General features: G+C 44.8%; 2 protein-coding genes across 2 annotated transcripts in view; one reads left to right on the forward strand and one right to left on the reverse strand.

Annotated features, from left to right (window-relative positions):
* The window catches only part of eefsec (eukaryotic elongation factor, selenocysteine-tRNA specific), a 268,852-nt gene extending 246,711 nt beyond the window's left edge, over positions 1 to 22,141 (reverse strand). The window contains exon 1 of the mRNA XM_033036975.1: positions 21,806 to 22,141. Within this exon, the coding sequence (XP_032892866.1) occupies positions 21,806 to 22,082 (277 nt within the window). The 5' untranslated portion in view covers positions 22,083 to 22,141. The remainder of the gene's footprint in view (positions 1 to 21,805) is intronic.
* A 1,551-nt stretch (positions 22,142 to 23,692) lies between these two features.
* ruvbl1 (RuvB like AAA ATPase 1) overlaps positions 23,693 to 25,067 on the forward strand; it is a 47,242-nt gene continuing 45,867 nt past the window's right edge. The window contains exon 1 of the mRNA XM_033036977.1: positions 23,693 to 23,951. Coding sequence (XP_032892868.1) covers positions 23,811 to 23,951 — 141 coding nt within the window. The 5' untranslated portion in view covers positions 23,693 to 23,810. The remainder of the gene's footprint in view (positions 23,952 to 25,067) is intronic.

Below are 25,067 nucleotides of genomic sequence, written 5' to 3' on the forward strand. Positions count from 1 at the left end.
TCACTGTATCTCTGTACATGTGACAATAAAGAAACCACTGAAACCATCAAGAGTTATTTTAAATTTTGTTGGATAATCATTCAGAAATCTCCACAAATGGGTAATATCCAGGTGAGGCAGTATCTGTGCCGAGCTAATGTTTCTGATTGGCAACCCTTCATCAGACCACTAAGTCTGCTTCTTTCTCCGCAGGTGCTGCCTGACCAGCTGAGAAATCCAGGTACTTTGTGTCAGATTTCAAGCATTTGCAGCATTTTAATTTTGGACCTTGAACGAGATTGTGCTCCGCAGTGTAGCCAAAATATTATTGACCAACCGTGAACCCCCACTAACATCCCCATTTCCTCACCTAACAGCATTTAAAAGGCATTTGGACAGGTACATGGATAGGTTTAAAGGGATATGGGCCAAATGTGGGCAGGTAGGACTAGTGTAAATGGTGCTTCTTCGTCAGCATGGGCATGTCAAACGGTCTGTTTCCATGCTGTAAGACTCTATAACGATGACTCTACAAATACCCTCAACATCTCCATTCTCTTGTCGATAGCATTAGTAGCCCTCAAATGTCACTCATATCAGTCAACACATGATGGCAACCAGTTGGGTATCCTACAATATACAGTAGGAACATTAAATTTTCTAATTCCGTGTCTCTTTCCCTTTCCTATCTGATCGCCAAGATTCTCTCCATTTGTTCATTTTCCATCCCTTCCCCCTCATTACCTGGACATCACGCTCCCCCACCTTGTTATACCTGTCCATCTCCCACACACCTGTCTACCTGGGTTTCCTATCCTTTTCCCCACCAGGTTCCATTTGCTCATCATCCCTCCCGGATCTGGTTCCTCCTATCACCTCCCAGCATCTGTCTCTATCCTTCCCCCCAAACCCACTTCCAACGGCCTCTACCTGCGCATCAATCACTCCACCTCCTCCTCACCGGCTTCTACCTTTCACCTAACCCGACACTGACTCCACCCCTCCCTAACCTGGCTCTATCTGCCCATCATTCCCCCACTACCTCACTTGGTTGCATCCGTCACCTACCAAATCTATCTCCCTCCCACTTGTGTTTACTGACTACCATTTCTCTACATCCTCAGTCCCAATGCAGGGTCTCAGTCCAAAATGTCATCCATCCCTTTGCCTCCACAGATGCTGCTTGACCCAGTGCGTTCATTTTGTTTTCTCCAGATTTCAAGACCTGCAGTCTCCACACCCCATCCTATCTGCCTCATCCCTATTTTTCCTTTCCCAGAACTGCCCATCACAGAATCAGTGGCCCGTCCCACTGTGGCCATGGCTTTGTACGTCCGTGTCAAACAGTCAACTTTCCTTCACTGTCACTTGCTTCTTCACTTTCTCTGATCTTCCGTTGCATGCCCTCAATGTTCTTATTTGTTTTTCCAACAATGTGACTGAGCTGATGAAAACAGTGTTCTGGATCTATCCCTGGCCAACGATAAAGCAAATAATCTCAGCCTGTTCCTCAGGGGCTTGTGCAGCAGGGACAAAGTCATCCCCACTTATCAATAAACGTTTCAAATTCATGTCCATATGTACATATGTACAATGTGCATCTGTTTAAAGTGTCCCTACCAGAACAGTCAAATTTAAATGCCTGTGCACGCCTTGCTGCTCCTCAATCTGCTTCAAATTATGAGTTGACTTTAGTCCAGCCAAATGCTGTTTGTAGCATGATGCTGCCCTAGATAATTCTGTAGTTGCCTATGTTACAGAGGGAAAAAAATTAATGCACAACACACACATGCACACTTCCATCTGTATCTGGAGTAAACCCCACAACTGAACAACTGCCTTCAGTGGCCCTGCGAGACAAAGTTGTGAACTTGTGCATTTTGTCTTAATGGTGTTAGATTGCATAGAAAGAACTTCATTCCAATTCCAAGGGTTACTGCAATGGAAACTAAATATAAATCTCTGGCTCAACATCATAAAAGTTGCCAAATTATTGTTAAAAGTTCATCCAGTTCAATAGTGTCATTCAGACAAAGAAACCTACCTGGCCCCATTTTCCCCACAATCCCACCCCCCCTTTCGCCCTCCCTTCCCCTCTAGACTGTGGAACAGCATCCCCTTTCCCCATCAGAACTGCCCCCTCCATCGACTCTTTTAAGTCAAGACTAAAGACTTATCTATACTCCCAATCCTTTCCTGACGTCCTCTGAGTGAGGGCTACATGTATATATGTATGTAGTTTGTTTTGTTGTGCTATTCTTATAACAAATGTAAAGCACTTTGGCCAATGAGAGTTGTTTTTTAAATGTGCTATATAAATAAATGTGACTTGACTTGACTTCACTACCCAACCCATCTACAGTGCCCTCCATAACGTTTCGGACAAAGACCCATCATTTATTTATTTGCCTCTGTACTCCACAAACACTCAGCTTAGGAGCACCGCAAGGCTGCATACGCTCTCCTCTCCTCTCTCTGCACCAACCACTGCACCTCCACAGACTCCTCTGTCAAGCTTCTCAAGTTTGCGGATGACACAACCCTGATTGGACTGATTCAGGATGGGGAGGAATCTGCCTACAGACAGGAAGTGTCACCGCTGTCGTCCTGGTGCCATCGCAACAACCTAGAGCTCAATCCTCTTAAGACAGTGGAATTAATTGTAGACTTTAGGAGAGCTCACCCTCCCCTCACCCCACTCACCATCAACAACACCACAGTCACATCTGTGGAGTCTTTTAAGTTCCTGGGAACCATCATCTCCAAGGACCTTAAGTGGGGGGCTACCATCGACTCCACAGTCAAAAAGGCACAACAGAGGATGTACTTCCTGCGGCAGCTGAGGAAGCACAATCTGCCACAGGCAATGATGGTCCAATTCTACACGGCTATCGTAGAGTCTGTTCTCACCTTCTCCATCATGGTCTGGTTTGGCTCAGCCACCAAGCATGACACCTGGAGGCTGCAGTCAATCGTCCGATCAGCAAAGATTATTGGCTGCAACCTTCCCTCCATTGACGAACTGTACACTGCAAGGGCCAGGAAGCGAGCGGGCAAGATCATCTCTGATCCCTCTCACCCTGGCCACAAACTCTTTGAATCACTTCCCTCTGGAAGGCGACTCCGGACTGTCAAAGCTGCCACAGCCAGACATAAAAACTGTTTTTATCCACGAGTAGTTGCTTTACTCAACAGCCAAAAATCTGTAGCCTCCCTTTGATCTGGTATTTTGTTGGTTCACATGCTTGATCAATGGTGTTTTATCATTAATGTTTTATTATTATTAATGTTCAGTGTTTTCGGAGTCATTCGTAACTGTCGCTGTATGTCATGTTGTTACTTGTGGGCGGAGCATCAAGGGAAATTCCTTGTATGTGAAAACTTGGCCATTAAACTTACTTACTTACTTACTTATTTGAGATTTGTAATAGAAAAAAAATCACATTTGGTTAAAGTGGACATTGTCAGATTTAAATAAAGGACATTTTTTTCATTTTGGTTTCACCATGTAGAAATTACAGCAATGTTTATATATTGTCCCCCAATATTCTTTGCATGCAATGACTGCTTGAAGTCAATGATTCATGGACATCACCAGTTGCTGGGTGTCTTCTCTGGTGATGCTCAGCCAGGCCTGTATTGCAGCCATCTTTAGCTTATGCTTGTTTTGAGGGCTAGTCCCCTTCAGTTTTCTCTTCAGCATATATAAAGCATGCTCAATTGGGTTCAGATCGGGTGATTGACTTGGCTACTCAAGAATTGACCATTTTTTTGCTTTGAAAAACTCCTTTGATGCTTTAGCAGTTTGTTTGGGGGTCATTGGTTTGCTGTAAAATGAACCGAAGCCGGCCAATGAGTTTTGAGGCTGAGTGGATGAAGGAGAGCCAGTCGATGTAGTGTATCTGGACTTTCAGAAAGCCTTTGATAAGGTCCCATGCAGGATCTTAGTGGGCAAACGAAGAGCACATGGTATTGGGGGGTAGGGTATTGACATGGATAGAGAATTGGTTGGAAACAAAGAGTAGGAATAAACGGATCCCTCTCAGAATGGCAGGCAGTGACTAGTGGGGTACCGCAAGGCTCGGTGCTGGGGCTGCAACTATTTACAATAATGATTTAGATGACAGGATTAAAAGTAACACTAGCAAATTTGCAGATGACACAAAGCTGGGTGGCAGTGTGAACTGTGAAGAGGATGCTAGGAGGCTGCAGCGTGACTTGGACAGGTTGAGTGAGTGGGCAGATGCATGGCAGATGCAGTATAATGTAGATAAATGTGAGGTTATCCACTTTGGCGGCAAGAACAAGGAGGCAGATTATTATCTTAATGGTGTCAGATTAGGAAAAAGGGAATTGCAAAGAGACATGGGTGTCCTTGTACACCAGTCACTGAAAGTAAACATGCAGGTACAGCAGGCAGTGAAGAAAGCTAATGGCATGTTGGCCTTCATCACGAGAGGGTTTGAGTAGAGGAGTAAAGAGGTCCATCTGCAGTTGTACAGGGCCCTGGTGCGACCACATCTGAGGTATTGTGTGCAGCTTTGGTCTCCTAATTTGAGGAAGGACATCCTTGCTATTGAGGCAGTGCAGCGTAGGTTCACAAGGTTAATCCCCGGGATGACGGGACTGTCATATGAGGAAAGATTGGAAAGAGTGGGTTGTATTCACTGGAATTTAGAAGGATGAGAGTGGTCTTATAGAAATGTATAAAATTATAAAAGGACTGGACAAGCTAGATGCTGGAAAAATGTTCCCAATGATGGGGGTGTCCAGAACCAGGGGCCACAGGCTAAGAATAAATGGGAGGCTATTTAAAACTGAGATGAGAAAAAACATTTTCACCCAGAGAGTTGTGAATTTGTGGAATTATCTGTTACAGAAGGCAGTGGAGGCCAAATCACTGGAAGAATTAAAAAAAGAGTTAGATAGAGCTCTAGGGGCTGGCGAAGTCAATGGATATGGGGAGAAGGCAGTCACGGGTTACTGATTGTGGATGATCAGCCACGATCACAATGAAAGGCGGTGCAGGCTCGAGGCCAAATGGCCTCCTTCTGCACCTATTTTCTATGTTTCTATGAGGCATTTGTTTGAACTTGAGCAGATAGAATGTGTATATACACTTCAGAATTCATTATGCTTTGGATCTTGGGCAGTTCCTTCTCTCCTCCATATTTTGCTCTTGCCATTACCCTGATATATGTCAATCTTCGTCTTATCTGTCCACAAGATCTTTTTCCAGAACTGTGGTTGCTCTTTTAAGTACTTCTTGGCAAACTGTAACCTGTAACCTGTAAACTGTAACCTTCCTATTTTTGCGGCTAACCCGTGGTTTGCATCTTGCAGTGTAGCCTCTGTATTTCTGTTCATGAAGTCTTCTGCGGACAGTGGTCCTTGACAAATCCACACCTGACTCCTGAAGAGTGTTTCTGATCTGTCGGACAGGTGTTTGGGAATTTTTCTTTATTATAGAGAGAATTCTTCTGTCATCAGTTGTGGAGGTCTTCCTTGGCCTGGCAGTCCCTTTGGGATTAGTGAGCTCACGTGTGCTCTCTTTCTTCTTAATGATGTTCCAAACAGTTGATTTTGGAAAGTCTAAGGTTTGGCTGATGTCTCCAACAGTTTTATTCTTGTTTCTCAGTCTCGTAATGGCTTCTTTAACTTTCATTGGCACAACTTTGGTCATGTTGATAAACAGCAATAAAAGTTCCCAAAGGTGATGGAAAGACTAGCTGTAATTTCTACATGGTGAAACCAAAATGTATAAAAATTCCCTTTAATAAAATCTGACAATGTGCACTTTAACCACATGTGATTTTTTCTATTACAAATCTCAAATTGTGGAGTACAGAGGCAAATAAATAAATGATGGGACTTTGTCCCAAACATTATGGAGGGCACGGTATATACCTTTCTCTAGCTTCACATTTCATGCCTCTTATTTCCTTATCTCACAGCCTTTTGGCTTTTCATCACTGCCCATCTCCAACCATCTTTCAATCATCCCCCTCACCTATGTCTACCTAACATTTGCTCGCTTTTGTCCTACCCCTCCTCTCTTCCCGCTTTCTCCCCCCTACTACAATCAATCTGAAGAAAGCTCCCAACCCAAAACATTACTTGTTCAAGTCCACCAGAGATGCTGCCGGATCCACAGAGTTAATCCAGCACTGTGTCTTTTTCTAGTCTGACATATGCTTTTCTGAAATACATTTTATGATTGGTTTTTAATGCACTCAGAAATATAAACAATTCCTAACAGAGGTGAGCACACAGTCACAGCTTTGGGATGTGGGAGATGCTGCCTCACAGTGCCAGAGACCTGGGTTCATCCTGACCTCGGGTGCTGTCTGTGTGGATTTTGCACATTCTCCCTGTGACCACATGCGTGTCCTCTTGGTGCTCCAGTTTCCTCCCACATGCTAAGTCCAGTTTTCTCCCACATCCCAAGGATATGTGGGTTTGTAGATTAATTGGCCTTTCTGTAAATTGTCCCTAGTGTGTAGGGAGTTGATGAGATGATAACAGAGAATTGGTGTAAACCGGCGATTGATAGCGTGGACAGTGGGCCAAAGGGCCTGTTTCCATGTTGTTTCTCTAAACTAAACCCCTACCACGAGGCAAGATATTTAAGGAGACCATTGGACTTTCAAGAAATTTCCTGCCCAAATAATATACACCAAGGGGTCCGCTTCAGTTACCCCACCAAATGATGTTATATCTATCAAAGTCAAGTTACGTTGTTCAAGACACACTCAGGAAGTGACAGTACATTGAATAAATTGATAATCCTTCCAGGATGGCAACAAGGGACAATTGTTATTCGGGAGGAAAGCACAACAATGTTAGACATGGTCTGGCAGATGCAGTAAAACAAAAATCACAAGATCATTTTACAGATTCAACACTGCAAAAATAAGATCCATCGGGTAAGGCATTCCACAGATATTAAAATATATTACAAGGAGGAGGGAGGGGGGGGGCAGGTGGTTAAGAGTACAAATCAGCAATGACGTTATAGAAAGCTTAGACTGCAAAGCAAAGCTCCCTGTAAACACGATTATGCAGGTCCTCAAACTGGTAGTCAAGCACCTCCTTTATTCTAGGCTAAATTATGAGAGTGCACTCGAAACCTCTTGCCATGAAAATGTGATGCCTAGGTCGGGTGAGGCGGCCGATCTCGACTTCTTTGGGACTTTTGCAGCGGACTGGTGGGTCGAATTTGCCACTCTGGAACTCCACCCGGGCCGGAGCCGGCAGATTCATTCCCATGGCCGACTTCCAGGGCCAACTTTGTGGCCGGTCTCTCAGCATTAATGTTTCAAATCAAAATTACTTCATCAGAACCAGGAAGAAGAGAAAACAAATACAAAGTGCTGGAGTAACTCAGCAGGTCAGGCAGTATCGGTGGAGGGAAATGGACAGGCGAAGTTTCGGATCAGGACCCTTCTTTAGACTGATTGGAAGAGTGGGGAGAAAGCTGGATACTCATCCATATTCACATATCACATGCTAGACTTTGGCTCACCCCCACTTCTCTGTCCCAGCTTACTAAAATCAGTGCGAAAGGAGAAAGTAACACAGGGAAAATGTGCAAACTCTACATTGACAGCAATCCATGTTGGGATAGAACCCGAGTCTCAGCTGCTGAGAGGCAGCAGCTCTCCCAGCTGCACCAATATGCTGCACTAAAAGAGAATAAATTGCAGTACTCTAGAGAAAATAATGCCCCTGTCCCACTTAGGCAATTTTTTAGGCGACTACAGGCAACTAGGCTGTCGCCACATGGTCGCCGGGGTGTCGCCTGTATGTTCGTGAGTAGTCTCCTCAGTCGTCCAAAGAATCGTTGCGTTTTTCAGGTCGCCGCTGGATCTTGAAATGTTCAAAACTTTTCGGCGAGTCGGCGAATGTGGGCTTGTCTTAGCTTGACTTCTCCTGACGTAGGTGCTGTCGTAGTTTACCGTAAGGATGACATAGGTTGTTGCCGGTGCTAACTTTGGTGAATTCAATTGGCGACTACCTACGTCAACCGGCGACAGGTACCGGCGACTGAATTGCCTTAAGCGGCCTTTTCACGGGGCGAGTTGACGCAAGATGTCACCAGAGTGAAGAGGTCGTGGTCCAGCACGAGTCTCGCACGATATAACGGCAGTAGATAAAGAGTTCCCACGGTACTCGGCATTTCTGCTATTTGTGCGAGTGACTTGTCCCTTTCCCGAGCTTTCCCGTTAAATCTTGAATGAACATCGTGAACTACACGTGACACAAATGATGTAACTTTTTTTTTCACACACTATATATATCCTCCCTTGGTTGAATTGGCTCATTTGGAGACATATTTTACTGTGTATGTGGGAGACACAGATGGACTGAGCACAGTATCTCGGTCTTACTGTGTGTGGGAGAGGGGGAGAAAGAGACGTACACTCACAGAGGCAGAGTCTCTCAGCCTGTGTAAGAGAGAGAGAGAGAGAGGCACACACAAGGTGGATGTGAAATCTCACCTGCCTGTTTCAGTGACAGACACCCGCCGTCAGTAAATGAAGACACCCCCATCTGTCTCCCCCTCCTCTCCCTCGACTCCCCCACCTTTCTCTCCCAACTCCAGTCCCGTCCCGACCCCCTGGGAAACTGAATAGAGCAACAGTCAACTGCTGCCTGTGCGCTGATATGACAATAAAGGCTACTTTACTGAGTTAAAGAGTTCCCACGGTAGACTGTAAAACTGGGACCCTGGTTCTGGACTCCCCCAACACCGGAACCCTTCTTCAGACAGCCTAATCGGAATTGAGTCTGAAGATGTGTCTCGTCCCAAAACATCAGCTTTTTTTCTCCAGAGATGCTGCTTGACTCGCTGAGTTACTCCAGCTTTTTGTGTCTGTCTTCGGTTTAAACCAGCATGTACAGTTCACTCCTTACACGGGTCTCTGTACAACATTGATTGGTAGCGTTCCGGACCCCTGGACCCGAGGACTCCGACCTGTATCTCTCAAAGAAGTACATGTGAAAAATTTCTCACGGACCATAAAAATGCGTAACCTTTCAGTAAAGTCCCTTTTAAAGTCCCTTTTAAAGATTATAGCTATTTTCTTGAATCACATTAACATAACTCATGAATAAGTTGATGTCCATATGCGGATGCAAATCTTTATTTTTATTTATTTTTTAAATTCAATCCCACATAAGATAATTTTTACTCACCTTCTGTTCCCTCTGTCCAGCTTCCGGGTTCACCGTTCGCAGGAGTTCCCACGGTACCCGCAAGAGTTATTACGGATATCGCACTGGCCACTACGTTCATATAATGTTGCAATACTCAACCACAAGTGTACAAGTCACTCTTGGAGAAATTCAAACTTTCTTGAATTTTCTCCCGAGTGACCAAGTTACACGATGACCTGCCGTTAGCGCTACGGTGGTCCACGGTGGTCCACGAATGCCGCACTGTTATCGCACGAGGTTCCCACGATGTTAAACTCCGGTTAACTCTTGCGTCAAGTCGCCCCGTGAAAAGGCCGCTTTACCTTGTCGTAGCTTGTCGTAGGTGTGTCGGTGGTGTGGTCGTAGGTGGACGTCCTAATGGGTTGCCGGTTGTCGGTAGCTTGCCGTAGCTTGACGTCGACTAGGTGGTAGGTTGTTGTAGACATTGTCGTAGACATTGTCGTAAGGGGGTCCAGTCGCTGGTTTTTCGACGACCTTCTACGACTATGACAGTTGCCGGCAGTCGCCGAAGAAATCGCCTAGATGGGAAAGGCCCATAAGGGGGGTATGTGTCCGGGATTGAAAGGATTGCGCAGTCGGAAACTAGCATGGATTCAAGGGGCCTAATGGCCTCCTCCTGTGGCAGGAGTAAAAATAGAAAAGGAATGAAAATGAGGAAGGGTATAAAACAGAGGTGGGAATTCTTTATCTCATAAAAATGAGTCTAAAAAATAAATGCAGACAAGTAAAGACTCTTCAGTACCAAATATATAAAATGCACATTCAGGGGAATTGTATGACATAAAAAGGGAAACATTAAATAAATAGGAAACAACCAGAGGGGGAGAAAATCCAACAGGAAATAAGAGGAAGTGTGCTGGATGTTCCTACAGCCTGCTTTCATTAGAATCAGCCATTCTTTTACAGGTTTAATTACAGTAGACTCCCTTCATACTGTAAGGCTGTCTGATATTTTCCAATAATATACGAACATTTAAGTGCTTAAAAGTAAACCCTTTGCAGCATATACTCCTACATTAACTTGCAAAAGGCTGCTCTTAATTTTGCAAATGCCAGCAACGATAAATTTAAAAATCACTGCCCAATGCAGCTCTTTGGTTAGGCAGCGAGCAATTGCCAGAATCCTCAGTCAAGGGAGGGAATGAAAAATCAGGCTGAGTGGCAATCTGGAGTCCTCTCACAGCAGCTGATGAGGCTTTGAAAGCTGGCTGCCTTCCTAGCCATGGATGACGCACAGAAGAAGGCAAACTATGAGTCTCCATCTTTTAAGTATTCAGCCTCAAGTTAAATTTCAGCCAGCTCCTGATGGCTTAGTGGATAAGCCCTTGGTGTGGCACTGAGCCACACTGATCTGGAATGTCCTGGAGTCAATTCACAGCCTGTGCTGAGTTAGCTGACTTTGGCAGGGCTGGCAGGAGAGACCATATAATTAACCTCAGCCCTCCTGAGCAAGGCTTAGGCGAAAAGTCAGCAAACATTCTTGCTCCGATACAGTAATAATTGCACAGTATAAATGTGTGTGAATGTGGTCACATGCAAGCAACCAAATCTCTCCACAACCCCAAGCCATCGTACCTAGTCCTTACTCTCTCTACAATCTCTGTGCTCCTTCAGTTCTGTCTTAGTTTAGTTTAGTGATACAGTGCGGAAGCAAGCCCTACGTCCCACCGAGCCCACGTCGACCAACAATCACCTGTACACGAGTTCTATCCTACACACTAGAGACAATTTATGGAAACCAGTTAACCTGCAAATCTGCATGTGTTTGGAAGGTGGGAGGAATCTGGAGCACCCAGAGAAAACTCACGCGGTCACAGGGAGAATGTGCAAACTCCACACAGAGCTGTCCTCTTGTTCATTCATCCCTTGCCCTTCTGCTGGGCTTGGGAAGGTGGCTGAGCAAGTGCCAAGCTCACGTTTGGCAGGTTTCTTCAAATCGCTCTCCTCTTTAATGCTCACCCCACTGACAAAGCTTTTGATCACCTACCCTCATTTCCTCTTGTTCAGCTCAGTCAAATTTTTGGTACATGCATTCCTGCAATGTGCCTTGAAACTTCTTTACACCTGTGCCCTCTGGTGTTCGACATTTCCACCCTGGTAAAAGTTTCTGTGTCTACCCTATCTGTGCCATATACAGTGCCCTCCATAATGTTTGGGACAAAAACCCATCATTTATTTATTTGCCTCTTTACTCCACAATTTGAGATTTGTAATAGAAAAAAAATCACATGTGGTTAAAATGCACATTGTCAGATTTTAATAAAGGCCATTTTTATACATTTAGGTTTCCCATTGTAGAAATCACAGCAGTGTTTATACATTACAGGGCACCATAATGTTTGGGACACAGCAATGTCATGTAAATGAAAAAAGTCATGTTTAGTATTTTGTTGCATATCCTTTGGATGCAATGACTGCTTGAAGTCTGCAATTCATGGACATCACCAGTTGCTGGGTGTCTTCTCTGGTGATGCTCTTCCAGGCCTGTATTACAGCCATCTTTAGCCTATGCTTGTTTTGGGGACTAGTCCCCTTCAGTTTTCTCTTTAGCATATAAAAGGCATGCTCAATTGGGTTCAAATCGGGTGATTGACTCGGCCACTCAAGAATTGACCATTTTTTAGCTTTGAAAAACTCCTTTGTTGCTTTATCAGTATGTTTGGGATCATTGTCTTGCTGTAGAATGAACCTCCAGCCAATGCGTTTGGAGGCATTTGCTTGAACATGAGTAGACAGGATGTCTATACACTTCAGAATTCATTATGCTGCTACCATCAGCAGTTGTATCATCAATGAAGATAAGTGAGCCAGTACCTTCAGCAGCCATACATGCCCAGGCCATAACACCCCCACCACAGTGTTTCACAGATGAGGTGGAATGCTTTGGATCTTGGGCAGTTCCTTCTCTCCTCCATACTTTGCTCTTGCCATCACTCTGATATAAATTAATCTTCATCTAATCTGTCCACAACCTTTTTCCAGAACTGTGGTTGCTCTTTTAAGTACTTCTTGGCAAACTGTAACCTGGCCATCCTATTTTTGCAGCTAACCAGTGTAGCCTCTGTATTTCTGTTCATTAAGTCTTCTGCGGACAGTGGTCATTGACAAATCCACACCTGAAGAGTGTTTCTGATCTGTTCTCATGTTGATAAACAGCAATAAGTTTGCAAAGGTGACAGAAAGACTGGAGGAAAGACTAGGTGCTGAGAGCTCTCTTATACCTGCATTAAGGAGGCAATTAAACACACCTGAGCTATTACAAACGCCTGTGAAGCCATGTGTTCCAAACATTATGGTGCCCTGAAATGTATATACACAGCTGGTGTCTACATGGTGAAACCAAAATGTATAAAAATGGCCTTTAATGAAATCTGACAATGTGCACTTTAACGACATGTGATTTTTTCTATTACAAACCTCAAATTGTGGAGTAGAGGCAAAGAAGTAAATGATGTGTCTTTGTCCCAAACATTATGGAGGGCACTGTAAATCTTGAAACACAGACTTGTGCACTGTTTTTCCTTAACAACCAGAGACCATTCAAACCTTTTATAATTATGAAGGCCTTCATTTTTCCATCTCGCCCATTGATAATGGTCTTTATTCATTAAGATGAGCCTAGCATGAATTATCACTGGTAATCACAAACTATTTGTTCCAACTGCAGTTCTGGCTATCCTCTTACATCTACTGCCATCTGCTGTAAAGCAAAAACTAAAATCAGTGAAGTTCCTTGAAGAGAAAAAAAAAGCTCAAACGACACAAAATGCTGCCCAGTGATAATTCCCCGTCTGTGATTTCAAACCTTGAAACAATTTGAACATTGATGGAGAAAGTAAAAGAGAATTCTGCTCAATGGTTTTTAAAAATGCTATTAGATCTGTTTCATTAAGACAGTCAATTTTAATAAATAGAAAATTATATTAGAGGTCAAATCAATCTTTGCATCATTAGAGTCGCAAAGCATTTAGAAGATAATTAAATACATATGAAGTGTGTAGATACTTCAGTAACGGTTAAACAATGCCACCAATTAACACACAGGTTTCACAAATAAGAAAAAAAATCAGATGTTTATATAATGATTTTATAAATTTTGGTTAAGAAAATGATAGAAGGGATTGGAAGGATGATCCATTGATGTCAGTCATACAGCACGGAAACTGGCCCTTATGCCCAAGTTTGCCCACACCGACCAACATGCCTGCGTTTGGCCCATATCCCTCTAAACCTTTCCTAACCATGTACCTGCCTAAGCGTTTCTTAAACATTGCAATAGTACATGCAAAACAATGTGGTTGATTTTTAACTACTCCCTGAACTTTCCTCGCAATTACCAAGGGTAATTGCAAATGGACAATAAATTTTGATTTTACATGTACTCTCCACGTCTTATCAATGAATAGGACACAAAGGCACGTCAGTGCTGGGTGGATTCGGAGCTGGTGTGCATCATCTGCTGTCCATGCTGAATGCTCAACAACATAGGGAGTTAAGCTTCTCAATGTTAACCCAGTGCTCTTTCTCCAGCTGAGTGGTCATGGGCCAGGGATTCCCAGCAGTCAATTCCACATTTTCATATTCACAAATCTTTTGTGGTAATCCTTTTGGTAAAGAAATTCTGTTTTGGGAATCTGGAGTCAGGCATGCAAACAAACCCCTCAATTCTTTAGAGATACAAGGAATTGCAGATACTGGAATATTGAGCAAAACATAAAGTGCTGGAGGTGTTCAGCGGGTCAGGCAGTATCTGTGGAGGGAAAGGACAGACGATGCTGCAGGTCCAGACCCTTCTTCAGAGACTTCTATATGAGGCAACGCCTCATGTAGATATGTAGGAAGGAACTGCAGATGTTGGTTTATACTGAAGATAGACAAAATGCTGGAGTAACTCAGCGGGTCTGGCAGCATCTCTGAAGAAAAGGAGTAGGTAATGTTTCAAGTCAGAACCCTTCTTCAAACTGAAAAGTCTCATATAGATGCTTTTGATTGTAGAGAGGGCTATGCCACCTGATGCACTGAACGGAGTCCACCACTCTAGGCAACTTCTATAATTCCTGTGCGGGTAATTGCCATACCAGGCCATGATGCAACCAGTCAGAATGCTTCAAGATGCCGGCAGTGGCAGAGAGAAGAAAAAATAGAAACATAGAAAATAGGTGCAGGAGTAGGCCATTTGGCCCTTCGAGCCACCATTCAATATCATCTTGGCTGATCATCCAAAATCAGTACCCCGTTCTTGCTTTCTCCCTGTATCCCTTGATTCCATTAGCCCCAAGAGCTAAATCTAACTCTCTCTCAATCAATGCCGGTGAGCGAGCTGGGGGCTTACCTCCCACGCCCTCAGAGGCGCTCTGGCTTGGCTGCAGGACATGTAGGCCGAGCGGACGGAGTAGGTTGAACCCTCTGAGCGCCCAATCTAGTTCTCTCTTGCCACACTTTCTCACCCATTCCCTGCACACTAAGGACAATTTAGAGGCCAATTAACCTGCAAACCTACATGGCTTTGGGATGTGGGAGGAAACCGGAGCATCCGGGAGAAAACTTACACAGTCACAGGGAGAACGGGCAAACTCCACACAAACTCCAGCATATGAGGTCAGTATCAAACTACCAGATCTCTCTACAAATACTGCCTGATCTGCTGATTATTACAGCATCCTATTTCTATTTCAGCGTACCAGCAGCTGTAATTTTTTTTTCTTTGAAAATGTAATTTTATACCACATAATTACTTCACCAGTGAAGGAATTTTACTCTCGTTTGGCTGATGCTGAGCAATGTAAAAACACCACCCACAGGAAATTGTTCCACTCCGGTCGAGAAGGATTTTTTCTGAAATGAACACTGATTCCATTCCTGCTGGGGTTTAGTATTGTCATCAATTGGGAAAGTAAAGTCTTCTGCACTTTCCTTGAACTTCAATACCGTTCTTTAAAACAGTCTAATGAGCCTGTAGAGCGGCAAGTAAGAATTTCATTGTTCAGGGTCATATCCGGAGTCCATGACAGATAAACACTCCACAATATCAAGATTTAAAATTAACTATTGTCCACTAGAGCAGGGCCAGGGAGTGTGTGGGAGTCTGACCAGACCGGTGGTCTATCGATGTCATTCTTAAAAAGAAAAATGCTCAATTTAAAAAAAGTTTCAAGAAAGTGAAACTTTATTCAACAGATCTGTTTGGATATCATGCAAAACAAAGCTTTTCACTGAATCTCAATACATATGAGAATAATAAACCAAAACCGATTCCTGACAACACAGAGAAGACATGAAAACAGACCCTTCGGTCCACCAAGTCCATGCCGACCAATGTTCACACTAGATCTATATTATCCGACTTTCTTATCCACTCGCGACACACAAGGGGCAATTTATAGAAGCTATTTAACCTGCAAGCCCGCACGTCTTTGCAATGTAGGAGGAAAGCGGAGTACCTGGAGCAAAACCCAAGAGGTCACAAGGAGAGAACATGCAAACGCCACATAGACAATGGTTCAAAGGTTTCTTTATTATCACATGCACCAAGGTGCAGTGAAATACTTCTTTTGCACACAGAACAACAAGACAATCACCATACATAAGCACAATCCTCCGGTACGTACAGAACAACCCACTGATTCAATATGCAAGAGACACCATTTTGACACCATTTTACAGTCCCAGCTACAGCTGGCCATTAAAATCCATTGCAGCCATCGCTTCGATACCGAAGTTGTTCCTCTTCTGCACGACCCTCTTCAGCCCTTGCTCCTCAGTTGCACTTCCTGAAGCCGAGAATGAGAGCACAGATGATAAGACCCCCCGGTTCTTCTTAGCAGCCCTTTTGTCCAGTGTCCGCTGCCATCACTGACTCCCTCCATCCTCCTCTCCAATTTCCGGTCTCCAGGGGCTCACCGGACTTCCCTCTCCGGGCAGGTTCCCATTCTGCGACAGGCGAGCCACGCCTGACGTTGGATGTTGATATGGTTTAGCTAAACAGTACCAGAGGTCGGCATCAAAATCAGTCTCTAGTGCTGTGAGGCAGCGGCTCTATGAAAGGTTTGGACATCACTGCATTGAAGCAAAGGGGCAGTGGTACAGTTGGCTGGAAGACATAGATGCTCACGGCAGAAAAACTGCAAGTGTAATTTACCCAGAGATATGCAAGATAATACATTTGGAAGCACAACATGTCAAGGGAACATACAATAAAAGGCACCATGCAGTGTTGAGGAACAGAATGAACTTTGGGATAATTACCTGCAGATCCTGAAATGCAGCACAAAGACATATGGGATGGAACACAAAGTGCTGGAGTAACTCAGTGGGTCAGATAGCATCTCTGGAGAACACGGATAGGTGATGTTTTGCGTAGGGCCTCTTTCTCAGTCCCACTGACTTTCTTCAGCACTTTGTGTATTTAGTTGTCTCTGTTGTGCTGTGCTACTGTCTGATTGTAACCAATTTGTAATAGTCGTCATATTAATTTTTAAATTAGCTTTTTCGGCACTGCCGTTGTGTGACTTTGGTGCCTTCATTTCTGATTCTGACAGTCTAACAATTCACTTGGCAACAACTTAAACATCTCCAAAAGAGACTGCCATTAACCCAATGATAGTTCATGCTGCAATTCTCCGGCGAGTACAAAACAGGCCTGCGGAATACATTTGATTCAGGATCTTCCAACAGCTTGCGACTTTGAGATCGGAATAATTAAACAAGTGCTCCTCATGGGTGTGCAGGTGGGCTTGGTGGAAAATCCTGCTGTACCATGATTTAAGTTTGCAAATGAGTTGAGCCCATTACCACTATCCCATCCCTTTCCCGCAGGTGCTGCCACGTACTCTTAACTCATTCAGTTATTGCACTATTGCACTTTAGTATTTACTGGACGACCCGTGGACCCGTTGGGTCCCTGTTGTGATGCCAGTCAAGTGCACACGGAAGTATTAGATCAAAATGGCGATCTGAAAATTGCCAACAGCGCACGGGCGGATACAGAGCGCGGCAACCCTCCCCCAACTGCGCAGGCAAGGCTGACGGGGTCGACATGTGGGAGCGCACTGCGCAAGCGCGACTGCCACCCATTGGGTCCCCGTTGTGACGTCAGTCATGTACACACGGAAATATTAGATCAAAATGGCGATTTGAAAATGGCGCCTCCCCCAACTGCGCAGGCAAGGCTGACGGGCCCGGCAAGTGGGAGCACACTGCCGTTCAAGGTAGAAAGTGAATTAAAGTTTATAAAGGGAATTACTTTGTAAAATGGAAAAAAATTGATACTGCACACCGCAGGCACCGGAGAGTCAGACACCCCCTAAAATTGTTGCACTATCGTGTACCATTTTGTCTGTATATCGGGAACATACATACATACATACAAGATGAGACTTTTAGTTATATATATATATATATATATATATATAGACCAAGTACGACCCGTTGGGTCCTTGTCACATGGGAGGCCAAGTCCCCCAACGCAACCCATTCCCCCAACGCAATATTCGACCACTCAACCATAGCCCTCACAGGAGGCCTGGTACCACAACACAACCCGTTCCCCAACATAAGATTCCACCACTCACCCATTCCCCCAACGCAACCCGTTTCCCCAATGCAATATTCCACCACTCACCCATTGCCCCCCAACTGTGCAGGTCGGCTCTCCCTCATTTTATACTTTAAAAAAAATGCAATTGCACTCACATTTTTTATTCTTTAATGTGATGTAGCTGTCACCGACAAGGCAATCTTTTGTTATCCAAATCTAATCATTAAACTTTCAATTTAGAGAGCAATTAAAAGACTTTGCAATCACATATATGCTGGGTTAGGCTGGCAGATTCTTCCCCTGAAGGACATTGATTTGCTGCCAAGGATTCAGTGTCCTGGGATAGCAACATTGTAGCCGGTAGGGCTACAATCCCATGGCGATGTCAAAGCTGCTAGCTGCTCGCTGCCAGTGCTGATTTGAAGAAATTCTTCTCAAAGTGGGATTTTGTAAAGCTAAAAATGTTAATAACTTGTAAAATATAACATCAATCTGAACGAAACTTGACCTAAACGACCACAGGATAATTGTGAGTAAGGTGGTGCAAAGATTTTTGCACCATCCTGTACCGTTTTGGCGTAGTTCCAGGATCACATACGGACAGACAGACAGAAGGACAGAAGTACAGGCGGATAGATAGACTATCCAGTGCCTAAGAATGCCTCTCCAGCCTGCTTGAATGACAACCCTCACCTCAGTGGTCATGAAATGCTTCGAGAGGCTGATCAAGGAATACATCTGCGCCTTCCTCCCTCGCACCATGGATCCACTGCAGTTCGCATACCGTCCAAACAGATCCAGGGATGATGCGGTCTCCCAGGTTTTGCACACCATTCTCTCTCACCTTGACAGCTATGTGAGGCTGCTGTTCATTGATTTTAGTTCAGCTTTCAACACCATAATCCCCACCAGACTGGCTGATAGGTTGCTGGGACTGAACACTCCCCTGTGTGCCTGGGACCTGGACTTCTGACCGCCAGGCTCCAAGTAGCAATGTTACAAAATTTTGAGATTTTAAAAATCAAGTCTGCAATTTATCCCATCAGATAAAGCATAACAATAAGTTTAATTTGACACCTAATTCACTTTCATATCTCAAGTATTAAAAAAGTTATGGCCATTTTCATACTGGGAAATGAGCATCTTGTTCCCTATTGATTTTCTATGGACATAACAAAAAAGCTGTGATCGTGAACAGTCAAAAGCCCATAACTTTCTTAAAAATTAAGAGAACTGAATGAAAATTTCAGTTATCATAGATTGAAGCATTCTGAAACAAATATAAAATAATCTTACTTGGATGACCTGAAATTAAAGCATATAATTAGTTAGTTACCTAATTGTAGCTAATTTCAGACTTCAATTACTAGATCTAAACATCTATCCATTTCTTAATAAATGATTAACATTTTTAAATAGCCTAAATGTCCAAATAATATTCACAAATAATTCACAATAAAACATGATTTTTAAATCTCATTTACATTAATTTATAGACCAAATGGAAGGAATTTAGTGTTCAATTGCTGTAAATTAAAGTCCATTTTAAATCAGCTTTCCAGTGGGTCCCCGTGGAACGCGCTGGTTTAGAACGTTCACATTGCGGTAGTTTTGTGCCCCAAATGCCCAGAAAAATACTGCGCGATATAATGGGGCCAAATTGAGCTACTCGCAATATTAAACTTTGTATAAAGGGATCTTTAGAAGCCCTTTTTAATGTAAAAATATACAGCCTTCCTTCAGATATTTGCTTTATGAGACCCTGCGGGTGCGGGTGGTCGCGGGTTCAAAGATTGATTTTTAAACTACTATAACTATTTTACGAGGCCTTTAAAACTAATAATAGCTTTTGCGACGGGGTCTTTCAGCGATTTTTCGTTAATAATTAACTAGGCTGAACATCTTCGATTTGAACAGCCTAGAGAAAATCGCGTTTTAAACCCGCCCCCTCTAAACGGCGCCAAAATCGCGCACAACCTCAGCGGCAGATATTCAACGACGCTTCAGGTAGGCTTTGCAACATACCTACTCCAAGTGGTCAAGATGGGTAGACATACCTCCAACCCCCTCACCCTGAACACAGGATTCCCCCCAGGGTTGCGTCCTTAGCCCCTTACTGTACTCCCTGTACACACATGACTGTGTGGCCAGGTTCAGCTCCAACTCCATACAAGGGGTCGCCACCTTGTCATGGGAGAAGCTTGCATGTGCCCAAGCTCTTGAGAGCTAAACAATGTGGTCACCCGTCGAGGGGGAGGTTTCTGACAAAGCACAGAACAAGAAAACGACTTTAATGGTGGGACAGGCGGGTGGCCAGCTGGTGGAGCACCACAACAGCTGAGAAGGCAGAAGGAGGCTGCAGTAGGGAGAGACTCACCACTGTGGTGGAGTCCATGCCATTGGACCCAGGTGCGTCTCTGTCATGGACCGTCTCCACACAAAAGGATGTCACACACAGGCACCTACCTGGTGGTCAAGACCCACAGAAAAGGCCTAACAGGAGGACAACCATACTCGACTTTGCGTGGTGATGATGATGATGAGTTGCTCATCATCCGGTCCCATATTTATAGCATAATCACTTGAACACGATATTGCACAGCAAAGTCAGAGGTATCAAAACTAAATATAGTGAGCACACTGCCTGCTCCTCATCTCAACTCATCTCCTTGGTCAAGGATTAAAGAATGAATGATGTGCATGCTGTCATACATAGCAGTCTCCACAAGATAGAGCAAGTCGGTTATTGGTTATTTGCTAGAAATCATATAATCTTTCATTTAATAATGCACTTAGTACTGCACAATCACAATTAAATTGCCCTTTCTATATCTCAGTCCAATCTCTGAAAGCCAACAATCCAAAATTGGATCTACCAGCAGCGCCACTGTGCAGCCCACTTATTTTCTCCTTCATGCATTATTTCAGCTTCCCATTGAATGAATTTTGAAATCCATGTCAGGACAGAACCACATCACTTCAAAGTTCGTTGCCAATCAAATAGGGCAAATTTTACACACAAAACAACAAATTAATCTGTTTAATTGCAAAATGATTGAAGCATAAGCAACCAGAAATTCAGTCTATCTTCAAGAAAATTCATTCTTAAGGGACTGCTACAGCAGAAGACTGGAATATCACATTTAATTTCTAGCTATGATAAAAATTACTGCAATTTACCAAATTTTGACATGGACAGTGACAGAAATAAAACAGATGTCATGGTCAGATTAGAAACATAGAAAATAGGTGCAGGAGTAGGCCATTTGGCCCTTCGTGCCTGCACCGCCATTCAATATGATCATGGCTGATCATCCAACTCAGTATCCTGTACCTGCCTTCTCTCCATACCCCCTGATCCCTTTAGCCACAAGGGCCACATCTAACTCCCTCTTAAATATAGCCAATGAACTGGCCTCAACTACCTTCTGTGGCAGAGAATTCCACAGATTCACCACTCTCCATACCCCCTGATCCCTTTAGCTCTCACCAGCCATGATTGAATTGCAGAATAGACATGATGGGTCGGATGGCCTAATTCTGCTCCTATCACTTATGAGCGAAAAAGACTACAAAAAGTTGTGACCACTGCCCAGTCCATCACCGGCTTTGACCTCCCTACTGTCGAAGGGATCTATTGTAGTTGCTGCCTCAAAAAGGCAGCCAAAATCATCAAGGACCCACACCATCCTGGCCACACACTTATCTTACCACTGCCATCAGGAAGAAGGTACAGGAGCCTGAAGACTGTAACGTCCAGGTTCAGGAACAGCTTATTCCCCACAGCCATCAGGCTATTAAACACAACGAATAAGCTATGAGCTCTGAACTGCAAATGACTATAGTATTATTTGTTATTTGCACTATATTTGTTACCCGTTATATACAATGTTTACATATTCACATATTCTGTTGTGCTGCAGCAAGTAAGAATTTCATTGTCCCGTCCGGGACATATGACAATAAAACACTCTTGACCTAATGATCTTAGTTTTTGACCACAGCTGAAATGTCAGTTCTGGTTGCCTTATCGTAGGAAGATGCTCCTTATTATCTCTGCTCCTGACCTACCTCCGATGATAGTCCTGATGAGCGAGGCATGGCCCGGGCAGTCCACCAGCGTGACCTGCAGCTTGGATGGAGGCGGCAGCCCGAGGTGCGGCGGTGAGGCCAGGCAGAAGCTGGAGAAACCCAGGTCCAGCGTGATGCCCCTCTCCTTGCTTTGCGGGTTCTTGTCGAACGCCGCCGTGGAGGCCGTGGTGCTCAGAGCCCGGGCCAGCGCGGTCTTGCCGCTGTCAATGTGCCCAAGCACCCCGACGTTGAAGTTCAAAGTGCCCACCGTCTCCATGGTTGCCAAGAAACGGCGATGGGGGAAGGTTCAACCTAACGGAACGCAGGTGGTGCACCCCTTCAAACCTCCCCCGGGATGAAATAGAAGGTTCCGCCTACCATCACCTTTCCTTCTTACCAAAAGGAAAATTTGTCAAGATTGTTTAATTGTCATGTGGACCGACATTACTTGCTGCAGCTTAACACGCCTGTGGATGATGAGAATCCGTAGAAACGGAGATTCTTAAATTCCGGCCAGCCAGCATCTATGAAAAAGTGAAATCATTAACTTTAGACATAAAGTGCAGGAGGTACACAAAAATGCTGGAGAAACTCAGCATCTATGGAGCGAAGGAGATAGTCAACGTTTCAGGCCGAACCCCTTCTTCAGACTTCTAAAGTGCAGGAGGGTCAGGCAGCATCTCCGGAGAAAATGGATAGGTAACGTTTCAGGTCGGGACCTTTCAGACTTTAATAATACTTTAAAAAAAATTTAATATCTATACTTCAATTAAAAAAAAAATTCTGCTTGGGTGATCATTCATTAACCTCTCTCTCTCGGCATGTTCTACCTCTAACATATCTCGCTTTCTTCTCCCCCTGCTTCCTAAAACATCATTTCCGACGAGAGGATCATCAACCAAAATTATTCATTCTATTTCTCTACAATATTCTCATATTTCAACTTTCTCTGGTTTCCAACATCCACAGAATTTCCTTTAGCTTTGTTGTATTTTTCAGCTCATTTGCAGAACCATGGAAGATTTTACTATATTGATATATTTTATAATAATGGGGCTGAATAATTGCTAGCCTTGCCAGCATTATCCAAATCCCATGAAAAATAAACAAAATAATGTATACCTGTGATTTTTAGATTGAGTGGATAAACTTTAATTAGTAATGCATTTTAAAATTCTTAACCCCTTAACATTTAACATATTTATTGAAATAAAACGTAAAATAAAATTTAGAAGGCTGTGGCGGCCAAGCCAATGGATATTTTAAAGGCAGAGATAGCTAGAGTTTTGATTAGTACGACTGTCAGGGCACAGAAGGCAGGAGAATGCGGTGAGGAGGGAGAGATAGAGCAGCCATGATTGAATGACGGAGTAGACTTAATCAAAGATCTAATAGCAAGCTAGAGGTTCTTTGGACTTGATGGGCCAAATGGCCTAATTCTGCTCCTATCACTTATAAACCACTGATATTAAATGTGCTGTCATTCTAAATTATAACCATTCAGATTTATATCCCATGTTTAATATTGCTGTAGTATAGCTGAATTTATTTTGTAATATGCAATTGCTGATATCAATTGATGAAAGCCCATAGCCTTATTTTTTTGCAGACAGCTGGTGTCTTATGATTGACACCTAAATGGTCCAATCGCAATCAAGAAACCGTCTTCAAGCGGCCAACCATAAGACCCGAATGAGGTAATTTCCGTGGTGTGGAGAAAGCGATGTCCCGCCCTTAACAACGGAGCCGGAAGTAGATTACAGCCTAACTTGCTTACAGTCCTTAGAGTGATTGACAGGGGCATTGACCATCAGACGGCAGGAACCGTTTGACTGGCCGTGGTAACAGCCAATGGAGAGTGAGTTGGGGCGTTGCTTTGTGCCAGCGAGTTAGGTGGCGGCGCAGGTCCTGCCTCACTTAGTAACACGCGCCGTGAGCTGCGAGAAACCCGCCGTTTGACCCGGGCCGAGAGCAGCAGCGGCAGGAGCCGATCTCTAGCCGCAGCATGAAGATCGAGGAAGTTAAAAGCACCACCAAGACCCAGCGCATCGCCAGTCACACCCACGTAAAGGGCCTGGGGCTAGATGACAGCGGCTTGGCCAAGGCGGTGGCGGCCGGGCTTGTGGGCCAGGAGAACGCCCGAGAGGTGAGAGAGGGGATGCGGGGAGAGATGGGCTCGACCCTCACCCCTCTCCTCCTTCCTCCCACTCTCCTCTTTCCCCTCACCCCCCACCCCTTTCCATCACCACTCCCTTCACCTTTCTCCCCTTCCTCCCACTCTCCCTTTTCCCCTCGCCCCCCTTCCCCTCGCCCCCCTTCCCCTCGCCCCCCTTCCCCTCGCCCCCCTTCCCCTCGCCCCCCTTCCCTCGCCCCCTTCCCCTCGCCCCCTTCCCTCGCCCCCTTCCCCTCGCCCCCGCCTCTCACCCTCCCTTCCCCTCACCCCCTCCCTCCTTCCCTTCCCCTCACCCCTCCCTCCTTCCCTTCCCCTCACCCCCCCTCCCTTCCCCTCACCCCCTCCCTTCCCTTCCCCTCACCCCCCCCTCCCTTCCCTTCCCCTCACCCCCTCCCTCCTTCCCTTCCCCTCACCCCCTCCCTCCTTCCCTTCCCCTCACCCCCTCCCTCCTTCCCTTCCTCTCACCCCCCTCCCTCTTTCCCTTCCCCTCACCCCCCCTTCTTCCCTTCCTCTCACCCCTCACCCCCTCACCTCCCTCCCTTCCCCTCACCTCCCTTCCCCCCTTCCCCTCACCTGCCCCAAACATCCCCCAACCTCATGCCCTCTATTCACTCCCCCACCCTGATCTACACTTGGCCCTTGCTCCCATCGTCCTCAGCCCATGCCCTCCATATAACCACCATCCCAACCTTCTCTCAGCCCCTGCCATCCATCCACCCCAAATGACCTTTCTTCCCTTGCTTTTAACCCTCCCATCATCCTTCCACCTCTATCTACCCCTCACCCTGATCGAACGCTCAGCCCATGACTTCCATCCACCCTGCCCAGAACAACCCTCTGCGCCTACACTTCATCACCAACACTCCTCCTGGATTATTCCACTGACTCCTGCCCTCCATTTCTTGCTCTCATTCGAACTCCATTTATTATGGTCAGGCTTTCTAAAAACTTGTTTTAATGACATTTCTCCTTGCAGTAAATTATCTAAAGTAGATGACCAGATGAAGGGTCTCAACCTGAAATATCAACTGCCCAGATACTGCCTGACCTGCTGAGTTCCTCCAGCAATTTGCTTTTTGCTCCATTTTC

The sequence above is a fragment of the Amblyraja radiata genome, chromosome 18 (genome assembly GCF_010909765.2).
Source record: "Amblyraja radiata isolate CabotCenter1 chromosome 18, sAmbRad1.1.pri, whole genome shotgun sequence".
NCBI lineage: Eukaryota > Metazoa > Chordata > Chondrichthyes > Rajiformes > Rajidae > Amblyraja > Amblyraja radiata.